The sequence below is a fragment of the Lolium perenne genome, chromosome 4 (genome assembly GCF_019359855.2).
Source record: "Lolium perenne isolate Kyuss_39 chromosome 4, Kyuss_2.0, whole genome shotgun sequence".
NCBI classification, from domain to species: Eukaryota; Viridiplantae; Streptophyta; class Magnoliopsida; order Poales; family Poaceae; genus Lolium; species Lolium perenne.
The window spans coordinates 262,117,052-262,129,007 of record NC_067247.2 but is presented as its reverse complement, the minus strand read 5'-3'; the positions used below and the strand labels follow the sequence as shown (position 1 = coordinate 262,129,007).

Sequence of the window (11,956 nt, the reverse complement as noted above, 5' to 3'; positions counted from 1 at the left end):
AAAATGCAAATTTTCGAAGTCCTAAGCCAAAGGAAAGGCCTGGCGGCAGCCGGCACGAACCGACTGTCCCCAGCCCAAAGATGAGGATAACGAAGAAATCAGAAGTTTCTGCTGCCGGCTGCCAACAAAAGCCGGCAGTCGACAGCCGAAAGCCGGCAAAGGGAAAGGAACATAAAGATGTACTCACCCGCCAAGCCGCGATCAAGCGCGCTAAAATCGTCGGTCCAACGTTTGGCGGTAGCCGTCAGCTCTGTGGACTTGGCGGTGACCTCCTCCTGCAGCGCAAGCCGCTGCTTCTCCACCTCCGTCAGCCGCCGGCTCAGATCGTCCACCTTCGCCTTCTCCGCCGTCCGAGGGAGTTGAGCTCGGTGAGATGGTTCTGCTCCAGCAGGCGCAGCCGCGTCAGCTCCTGCTCAGCCAGCTTGAGCTTGCCTGCGGCAGATCGGCCCGCCTCCTCGCTCTCGGCGCACTGCGCGCGAGCGGCTCGGAGATCCGACTCCAGCTGCGGGACCTTGGCGGCCTCAACTGCGAGGCGGCCGGAAAGAAATGTCAGCCAACCAAGATTAAAAAAGAAACAAGACATCAAGTCGAAAGAAGCATAGAGCTTACCCTTGACAGCCTCCAGCTCGCGAGCCAAGCCGGCTCGCTCGATCTTAGCCTTGTGGTAGCTGGTCACCACCTGGTTGTACAAGAAGGTGCGCCGCTCCTCAACCGTCTGAAAGAATCAGTTGCTTAGACGAAACCTGGACTGGCTTCAGGCAGCCGGCCCACGTCTCGGAGGGCTACCAGGACAAGAAAATTGCAAAAGAAAAGAAAACACACCTTCTCGGCATCCTCCAGCGTCGCCAGCTGGGCAAGGGTCTCGGCGGCCTTGGTCTTGAGGCTGGCGCGATAGCCGGAGAAAAGCATCTTCATGGGCGCCGTGCCAGGCTGCCCCTCCCGGCTGAGTACCTCGCAGGAGTTCGCCTGGTGCCATGCCTTCTCCATAGTTCCTGCCGAGCCGAAGCTGGAGTCGGAGGCAGACGGCACAGCCACCAACCGGGCACCCTTGGCCACGTGAAGGCCTTCAGACGGGCCCGCTGGGCCCTTTGTCCTCACCAGCGCGCGCGAGTCGGCGCCCTCCATGCGCGCCGGCTCGTCCCTCGCCGGCTCCTCCCTGGCCGGCTCCTCTGTCGTCGGCTGCGGCGGCGGCGTCGCTCCGGGCGCAGCGGATGGCCCAGCCGGCCCAGTTGCCTCCGGCGCTTGAGGCGCTCCTTCCGGAGAACTCTCCGGCACCACGACGTTGGGCGCGGGCCCGCCGACTCCGGTCGAAGGCGGAGCAGCCCCGCCGGCTCCGGCTCCGGTGGAAGGCGGCATGCCCCGCCCGGCCCCAGCGGCTGGGTCCAGAAGAGGTGTCCGGCGCGGGAACATGTCGTCCAGCGTCGGCTGCCGCGTTGGCTCGACCCGCGTGCCGCGATCTGGCGCGGAGGCCAGCGGCACGGCAAAGGAAGAAGCCCCTGTCGCAGCGGCGGCGGCGTAGGTGCGCGCGAGGAAGGCTGCGGCGTCTGCTCCCTCCTCTGGCGCGGAAGCGGCGACACAACGCGCGGAGCTTGCCGGGAGCCGCCGCCCTGGGCAAACTTGATAGGGGCCCTAGCCGGATAAACAGAAAGATAATAAGCATAAAAGTAAGGAAAGAAAAGGAATCAAACAAGAAAAAGAGAGAGAGAACTCACCCGGCCTGCTCCGGGACCTTCTTCGGCTGCTGCCGGCGCTGCTTCTTCGCCTTCGCCTCCCAGGCGGCGGTGGAGCCGGCTCGCTTCGTGCCCTTGGGCGCCGAAGTCGCCGTGGTGCTTGGCGGCCTCGTACGCAGAGGCACGGCGGGGATTGGCCCCGTGCCGGACGTCGCCGGCTCCTCCTCCTCCTGCTGCTCTGGTGAGGGGGGCGGATTGTGCTCCCCCTGGCCGCCTAGATCAGGCGCCTGCGGCAGGTCGTCGTCGCCGGCATGGTCGCCGGCTTGGTCAGCCGGATCGACGTGATCCGGCGTCCACCTCCTCGTCGCCAGGTCGCCGTCTTCGGCGTTCTGGCGCTCAAAAAGCTAGCAAGACAGAGAAAACATAAGCATATGACAAGCCGGAAGTCGGCAGAAGAAAAACGAAGCCGGCCTCGCAGCCGCAAGCCGGAAAATGGCAAAGACATGAGGCTTACCCGCGCCGGTGGATGGTCCCTGTCGCAGGGCACCAGCCCGTAACTCCAGTCCTCCGACAGGTTCGCCTTGGTGATGTGGTTCACCCGGCTGGCCACCTGGGCCTTGGAGAGCCGCGCAATGGACGTCCGGTTCGGATCGAACCGGCCGGACATGTGCCCGATCTTGTGGGTGCGCATCTGGAGCGGCAGCACCCGGCGCTCGGCGATGGTGCAGAGGAGATCTTCGGCAGTCAGCCCGCCATCGGTGGCGGTCGTCAGGAAGTCCCAAAGCAGATTCACCTCGGCGTTCTGATCCGTCGAGCGGGCATTGTGGCTCCAGTTGATCCGGCCGACTGGAGGAGCCGGGTTGAACTCCGGCAGGTTGATCCGGTCGACGAGCTCCCCCTCGTTGCGCACGTAGAAGAATGACATTTGCCAGTTCTTCACCGAGTCGACGGTGGGGATCTTGGGGAAAGGCGTACCAGGCCGGGTGTAGATCGAGGCGGCGCCGCAGGCCCGCAGGCGGCCGTCGTTGGTCTGCGCCTTCAAGAAGAAGAGCCGGCTCCAGAAGTCGATGTCGGGCCACAAGCCGGCGTAAGCCTCCATGAACGCCACGAAGCAGCTCAGGAGGACGCACGCGTTGGCCGGCAAGTGATGCGGCTGAAGACCGAAGTGGTCGAGGAATTGCCGGAAGAACATTGAAGCCGGCAGGCCTAGCCCGCGATCCAGATGCGCGCCGAAGACGACGCGCTCGCCGGGCCGCGGCTCGGGCTCCACCTCCTCGCCGGGCACCCGCGTGATCACCGACTGCGGGATCCGCCGGAGGCGCACCAGTCGCTCGACGTCGTCCTCCCGCATGTAGGAGCCCCTCCACGATCCGCTGGGGGACGCCATCGACGAGGACGAGGAAGAAGACGACCAGGAGAGGCTGAACGGCGAGGAAGAACCTTGCGACCGCGGCGGCGACAACGGCGGCTGAGGACGCTCCGTCGAGATGCGCGGCCCCGTGGCGCCGGATTGACGGAGTGGCGGCGGCGGATCGGTGGAGATTCGCCCACCGGAGTTCGCCAGCGGAAGGAGTTCGCCGGAGGGGTAGCGGGCTCGGGCGCAGAGAGCGATGGAAGCAGGAGCGCGAGGAGGAAGAGAATGGCAAGTGGCCGCCTCGATGCCTCCCCCGCGGCATTTATAGCCTCCTGCCGTGGGCGGTTGGCCTCCAAGTGGCGGTCGTGGGCCGTAACTCCCCGGATTTACTGCGCCGTAACTCCTCCCACGTCCACAACGGTTATCGGAAACGGCCACACCACGTCGCCCACTACCGCACCGGATCCGGAGGGACATTGATGTGACCAGACGAACCGACCGCCAGGCCAGGCGTCAGACCAGTCAAGTCGGGCGCAGGGCCCGAGGCGGCGGAGACTCCGGCGCGCCGCAAGCCGGAGCCGGACCAAAAGTTCCACCCGAGCCAAAATTCGTCAGCAAGGCGGAGGCGCCATCAGATCTTGCGAGAAAGCAAAAAACTGCACAAGTGTAAAAAGCGGCCGGCTAGAAGCAGCCGGCAGGAACGAGCCGGATGAGGGCGCAGCCGGCTGAATGGAAATTCTCAGTCGGCCCCTCCAAGTGCCGTCAAGTATACTCGAGAAGCCAGGAAAACCTGCCTAGGTCCTTCTGGGCGCAGGACCCTGCCAGCTTCGGGGGCTAATGTCGGGGGGAAGACCCCGGATAGGGCAATGGATGCGGAGCAGCCGGCTGGCCGCTGGCCGGCTCGCGGCAAAGGCCGGCTGAGGAGCAGCCGGCTGGCGCCGTGGCCGGCTGGTCCGGAAGCCGGCTGGCTCTAGGTCCTAGTCGGCCTGGCTACGGCCACCAATGCTGTAGCTGGGCCGGCTTCTACAAGCCATATCCGACTGGGGTTTGTACCTCAGACCGACTCGAGGCTGGCGAGTCTTGCACTGGAAGGAACCGGGTTGGTGATCCGGGTTCCTAAAGTCCACGCTGACTCCATCTTCCGTAAAGCATGGGGCACTGTGGAGCAATAGTGCCGCGCGATGGACAGGCCGTCAGGGCTTACGACGATCCGTACTGGCTACAGTGGCTGACGGCGACAGGGACACCTCCTCCATACCGCTGACCGTGGCAGCCGGATGGGACAGGCCACGATGCCTCAACCACTCCTGACGTCACCGCCTCGGGAAGGAGCGGAAGCCGAAGCCGGCCCAGCCGGCCAGTAAACTATAGGGTCTTATATGTAAAGTGCCGGTGCCTATATAAGCCGCACTACCCCCTCTCGTGCAGGGGATCGATCATTTATTGCTTTGACCCACCTACGGAGCTGCCCTGTGAGAGAGACCATAGTCTTCCTTAGCCTCTCAGGAGCAGCCGGACACAGCTCTAGGAGCACCATTGTATTGTGTGATCATCATATACACTCATAGCAGGAGTAGAGGTTTTACCTCCATCGGAGGGCCTCGAACCTGGGTACGTCGCCGTGTCGCTCGTGCCCATACCCGCATCCGGATACCGCCGTGAGATCCCTCAGGAACCACATCGATTAGCCACCCCATGGCATATGCCGTGACGATACCACGACACAAACCGAGGTCCGCGCTTTTCTTGGATTAGCCGGATATTACCGCAGATTTGTAGAAGGCTTTTCGAGCATCGCTCGACCAATGACCCAACTGTTGAAGAAGGACAGAAAGTTCTAGTGGACCGATAAGTGTGAAGAGAGCTTTCAACAGCTCAAGAGTAGACTGACAACAGCCCCAATCCTGATAATGCCAGATATCACAAAGCCCTTTGATGTATATTGCGACGCCTCCAAGACTGGTCTTGGATGTGTGCTTATGCAAGAAGGCAAGGTTGTATCCTACCTTTCAAGACAGCTAAAGCAACATGAACAGAACTACCCAACCCATGATCTCGAGCTTGCAGCCGTGGTCCTAGCCTTGAAAGTTTGGCGTCATTACCTCATGGGTAATCGATGCGAAATCTACTCCGACCACAAGAGCCTGAAATACATATTCACCCAGAAGGAGCTGAACATGAGACAACCCCGATGGATCGAATTGATCAAGGATTACGACATGGAGATTCACTACCACCCCGGCAAGGCCAATGTGGTAGCGGATGCTTTGAGTCGACTGCCGTGTCAGTGGAACTCCATGCTCGCAACTGAACAGCCCAGCTTGCATCAAGAGTTTGAACAGTTCAGACTTGAACTTGTTAGTGAAGGATTCCTAGCCAGCATAGAACTGCAACCCACCTTGGTTAGCCAAATCAAGGAAGCCCAGAGGGACAACGCTAGCATCGACGGAATCAAGAAATAGATAGCCGCAGGAAAAGCCCCTGGATTCACCATAGATGAAGCTGGAGTTCTTTGGTACAAAGAACGTCTCTGCGTACCATCGGACTCCGACTTGAAACAAGTCATCCTGCAAGAAGCCCATGACACCCTTTATTCAATCCACCCCGGAGGTACCAAGATGTACCAAGACCTGAAGGAGCAATTCTGGTGGCATGGAATGAAGAGAGAGATCGGCAGCTACATCGCCAAGTGTGACATCTGTCAAAGAGTCAAGGCAGAACATCAACGACCCACTGGACTGTTACAACCCCTCCAGATTCCAGACTGGAAATGGGACTCCGTAGGAATGGACTTTAACCGGACTGCCCAAATCCAGCAAAGGCAATGATTCAATATGGGTAGTTGTCGATAGATTGACCAAAGTCGGCCATTTCATCGCCGTCAAAACCACCTACCAAGGCCCAAAGTTAGCTGAACTATACATCTCCAGAATAGTCGCCCTGCACGGAACCCCGAAATCGATAGTGTCAGATAGAGGATCACAGTTCACCTCAAGATTCTGGCAGAAAGTGCATGAAGGACTAGGCACCCGTCTGAATTTCAGCACCGCCTATCACCCTCAGACCGACGGACAGACTGAGAGAGTCAACCAGATACTGGAGGACATGCTGAGAGCATGTGTACTGGAATACAGATCCAAGTGGGAAGACTCCTTACCTTACGCAGAATTCTCTTACAACAACAGCTACCAAGCTAGCCTACAGATGGCCCCCTTTGAAGCCTTGTACGGAAGGAAGTGCCGTACCCCCCTGAACTGGTCGGAAGTCGGAGAAAGCCAAGTTTTTGGCCCAGATGTTCTTCGTGAAGCCGAAGAGAAAGTACACAAGATTCGCGAGTACCTCAAGACTGCGCAATCGAGACAGAAGAGCTACGCCGACAAGAGACGTCGGGAGATGACCTTCGAGATCGGAGACTTCGTCTATCTCAAGGTATCCCCCTTGAAAGGAATGCAGAGATTCCAACTGAAAGGAAAGCTCGCACCCCGATATGTCGGACCTTTCAAAGTCCTCAGCCGCCGAGGAGAAGTATCTTATCAACTAGAGCTACCTGAAGAAATGTCGGCTGTGCACGACATGTTTCATATCTCACTCCTCCGGAAATGCCTTGAAGTCCCTGAGAAGACCGAAGTGTTCAAGAACATTGATCACCTATCGGTGGATATCAACCAGGACTTAACTTACCGTGAAGTGCCGATTCGCATCCTGGAAGAAACTTACCGGACCACCCGCACCCGAAGCATCAAGTTTCTGAAGATACGATGGAGCAATCATACCGAGGATGAAGCCACATGGGAACGCGAAGACTTCATGAAGAAGGAGTACCCAGATCTCTTTAGTACCTAACTTTCTTTTCGATCTCGGGACGGGATCTTTTGTAAGGGGGAAGGGTTTGTAACATCCCAAATTTCAATAAAAGAAAGTTAGAAGAATTCCAGAGAGCAAATTTTCAAACCAACAAAAACTTTTTAAATTGCATATAGTGCCCTGCATAGGACTTGTGCATTTGATTGATATGCCATAATGAGTGTTATTATGTGTATAAGATAAACCCTAAAACCCTAAAGTGATCATGAGAAGATCACAAACCAAATAGATCAAAAAGAGGAAGAAAATCAAATAAATGCAAAACCCTAAAAACCCTCACATATGCTCTATGGCATTTTTATAAATTTTGACCCTAGACCAATTTGGTCTTCACCATTAGTTGAATAATGTTTATAAACACTTATTACAACTTTTGGAATCAAAGAATCACAAATCAAATGGTTTTCAAATACAAAACTTGCTCACATATGATAATGGTCAAAACTGCAAATTATAGTCTGATCACTACTTTGAGCCATTGCAATTCAATTTTCTCAAACCAAACCTTGCTAACTCTTTGCACCACATCCAAGTCAACATCAAGGTGAACACTTTTTGTAAAGATCACCATGCCAAATTCTTTCTTGATCAAGAGCTATGCTCAACCAAAGTTGCAACATTTTAACATATGTAACAATCTCCCACTTATCAATTTTTGGCAATTCTTTGAATTCAAAAATTCCACCACCACACCTCACCACCTCTGATCATTTCTAACTCTTTGAGACACTCACAATTCAACACTTGCAACCATTTGAATTAAATCAAATTTGGACAAATAGCATCTATGGAACTATTTGACACTATTTGAAATAGTGATCTACCTAGCTCTAATCTACCCCAAACCTACTCTAAATGGTTCCCCTGTCCCCTCTCTCACTTAATACCACATAGTAACCTAGGGAGGCAAACCCTAGCATGCATGACATGGCCATGCCGGCCATGTCGAGCCACCCCTCTCCCCCTCACTCTCCACCTCTGGCCCTGGTGTCCAACCGCTCCACCTCACCCTTCTACCTCGCCTAGCAATGGCCTTGTCGCCGTAGACGCCATGAGCTCGCCGGAGACAGCGCGCCTAGAACGCGCCAGGATGCCGCTCATGTCGCGAGTGTGCACGCCGTGGACATGCACTGGACACGCGCCGTCCCACTCGCTCGCGCTCGCCCTGGCCCCGCTTGCTAGCCGTTGAGCATCGCCGTGACACCACGACACCGCCAGACATGCCCACGACCAGACCCTGGACCGCCGCCGCCGGAGAAGGAGAAGGAAATCCCGTGAACGCCGCTGCCAGACATGGAAACAATGCGAGCTATTCAGACGTCGCCCGACCGCGCTGTCACCGGTGTAGAGCACCGCCGCACCCTCGCCTAGCTCGACCACTCGCCGGAATCGCCGCGCCCATGTCGACCACCACCCTGCCCACAACCCTCACTCGCCTCTATAAATACCGAGCTCCCCTGAGCAATGCAGACACACCATCACCCTCTCCTCCCATCCTTGACTCTCCACCACCACTCCACCCATCGAATCATCACCGGAGCAAGGCCAATCGGAAGCTCACCGCCGCGGAAGCTCTACAGCAATCGCCGGCGATCCCGACCACCTCAGGCGACGCCACTGCTACCAGGAGGCTCGCCGTCGTCCACAACTTCGTCGAGCATACTGCCAACCCTCGCTGGAGCCGCCGTAAGCTCTCCGACCCCCTACCCTCACCGCCAGACACTCGGCATCTCGCCGGAGAAGACGATGGCTCTGAGCCGTCGATCTGCTTTCTAATCCTACGCCTCACGTTGATCCATACCGCTTCGGGTTTTAAAACTCGCTGACGGGTGGAGCCCTCCTGTCAGGCAGCCCACGCGGGCACAGACGCGTGGTGGGCTGGCCTTGGGCCGTTTTAAACCCTTTCGGCCCAGTTAGCTTTCCCGCCGGCTTATTTAATTCAAATCTCAATTAATCAATTCCAAATGAATTTCAATACTGCCCAAACTTTGAAATTAAATAGTTTCAAATTGGCTTAACCAAATTCAATGAATTTTATATTGTTGGAAAGCTAATGAAAATATCTACACAATGCCACTGGTCCCATGACCAGATTAGTTGTAGAATTAATTTGATAAAAAGAAGAAGGCAGGGACTTTTCCCTATTCAAACAATTATTAAAAATCAACCAAAATAGATATTAAGTTGATTCCAACTCTAATAGCTCACATTTGACTTACACTGATTGATTATGCAATAAAATGGTGTGGTCACTTTGCATGATCATGCCCTAGTTTAATTAATGGATAAAATGGCTAGTTTAACTAGTTTATATTGTCCAAAACTATTAAGTAATTCATATGAAGTCTTATACTTCATTTAAACTTTGTCTCAAATGAATTCATGTGATGTTTGGACCCCTGGCCAAACTCACTTATATGAATTACTTAGAGATTTAAATCATATGTAGCACTATTAAATGGTATGAGGTGGTCTACCTCAATTAAATTATTTTCTCAAATGATAATGATGAATGTGTGACTTAGGTCAACATAAGTTCATATATGATTGTTTGAGAAATTAAATCTTAAGAAGATTTCAATGAGAGGAAATTATTTCTCAAGAACCCTATGGAAACTATCATTTACATATTAAATAAAAAGAAGTAAATTCTCCTCAAGTAACACAACCCATGCACCCTAATTAGATTATTTGTGTGCATAGAATAGTTTGTGTGTTTATATGTGATACATGGAATAGCCATTGAATTAGTGAGTAATTATACTCGTATTCAAATTTAGACGCTAGCACCGGAGAGTACACCGAAGAAGAAGGTTGCTACCAAGAGGAGGAGGAGGAGAATTTTGAGAACTACCAAGGCAAGCTAATATTCTTGCAAAGTGCAAAGCCCCTTGGGGCAAGGCACCATGAATCTTACCTTTTCTTACATAAGCCTATCCCAAGTTTATACATTACAAGTTTTTACTTGTTTTCTCAAGAAGTTACTTTTATAGTTAACTTTGGTCAAAGTACAAGAGGTTACTAGAGTAGTGAAGTTATTCTCAATCAAGCAAAGCAAGATAGCACCCCTCATGAATTAGAGCTAGTGCTAATGAAATAAAACTTGACTACTCTAGATGGGAACAATGTGACTTGAAGTGAATTTGAAACCTTGGAATGGAAGCATTTCATTGAAAGATTTTTTTGAAGGTGAATATGACCAAGAGAAGATAGTGATTTTTTTTGATAAACATGATATTGGTTTGAATGCGATACCTTTCCAATTAGTAAGTACCCCCACAATACCTGATTATGGGTAGGGCTTAACTGGAAGTTTATGCATCTTAGTATGGGTTCCCTCTGAACACACGTCATAGGGGTTACGCTTGAGGCTGCCTCCGTTGTTGAGAAATGATGTGAAATTGAGGTGAATTGTACGGCCAAGCCCTGTGCAGTTCCCAGGTTGACAGCTGGTCTTCACTTTGGGAGGCCAAGCTCATGGGGAGAGGTGCTCATACTAGGATTTGTAAGTGAAAGGTTATGGTTGATGATCCGCGTGCGTGTTACGATGATTCGGGGTAATCCCGACGGATGAAATCAAATGTTGTGGCACAAGTGTGCAACCTCTGCAGAGTGTCAATCTATTCGAATAGCCGCGTCCACGGTTACGGACGGTTGGAAAGGCCATACAGTTTCCGATGTCATATCTTTGAAAATGATGTTGAAAGAAGATGGTGAAATGACTTGTGGTGAATTGAATTGAAATCACCACTCGAATGGTGGGAATGACACTAATGTTCCCACTTGAGTTAGTTAGTACTTGAATAAGCTTTTCTCAAATACTTGTGAACTAAAACTGGCTTTATGCAAATAAACTAGAGCTTAGCAAACCTTACTAGAATGTCTAGCACTTACATTAGTATTAGTTTGCGAGTACTTAAAGTACTCACGGCTTTGTCCCTGGCTATTCAAATGGCCAGAGTATGAAGATGAACAAGGAGATGATCAGCAGGATGCCTACGACAACTAGGAGTCTTCCGACGTCAAGCGTTGGCCTGTGGACTAGAGAGTCCTTGTATCTTACGCTTCCGCTATGTGAACTTGTGTTTGTTCGTTGATCAATAGATCAACTATTCGTGTAATATGGATGATGTGATTCCAATTGTAAGACAATATGGTTTGTAATGAATGATGACTGTGATACTTAACTATTATGCCTCGCAACAACAATATTCCTGGGATTGCGATGTATGACATAATAGGCATTCGGACTTAAAAATCCGGGTGTTGACAAGATATTACCAACCCTTTGACATTCATCACAAGATAAAATAAACCTTCTTGCATCTTTGAAGAGAGTTGGCCAATAAAAACCTGATTGTAGAACCTTTTGCGCGGTTCTATCTCCGGCGTGATGTCCTCCATAAGCACTACCATGACACTTACTCAATATCTCTTGTTGTTCATATTCGGGAACACATCTTCGCAGAATACCATCCACTCCTTTATATAAGTGTGGGTCATCCCGAAAATAATGCCTCAAGTCGTAAAAGAATTTCCTCCTTTGCTGAGCTGAAAAGGTTGGAGGCAAGTACTTGGAAACAATAAAGTTAGCATAATCAGCATACCAAGGGCTATCTCGCGAGCTCACCTTTATTACAGCCAATTGTTCATTTGGAAAACTATCATTAACAGGAACAGGATCATAAGCAATATTTTCCAATCTAGACAAGTTATCAGCAACAGGATTATCAGCACCCTTCCTATCTATAATATGCAAATCAAATTCTTGCAACAGAAGCACCCATCTAATAAGCCTTGGCTTAGCATCTTTCTTTTGCATACGGTATCTAATTGCAGCATGATCAGTATGAATTGTAACTTTTGAATCAACAATATAGGATCTAAACTTGTCACAAGAAAAGACTACAGCTAACAATTCTTTTTCAGTTGTAGCAAAATTTCTTTGAGCAGCATCAAGAGTTTTACTAGCATAATGAATAACATTCAATTTTTTATCTACTCGCTGTCCAAGAACAACACCTACAGCAAAATCACTAGCATCACACATAATTTCAAAAGGTAAGTT

At 51.9% G+C, this 11,956-nt stretch overlaps 1 protein-coding gene across 1 annotated transcript; it reads right to left on the bottom strand.

The window, feature by feature from the left end:
• Nucleotides 1-319: 319 nt before the first annotated feature.
• Nucleotides 320-987, bottom strand: LOC139839341 (uncharacterized). The gene is made up of 3 exons (XM_071829391.1): nt 823-987; nt 610-715; nt 320-525 (listed from the first exon to the last, which is right to left on the bottom strand). The coding sequence occupies exons 1-3, from the start codon at nt 985-987 to the stop codon at nt 320-322; spliced, it is 477 nt and encodes a 158-aa protein (XP_071685492.1).
• Nucleotides 988-11,956: the final 10,969 nt, after the last annotated feature.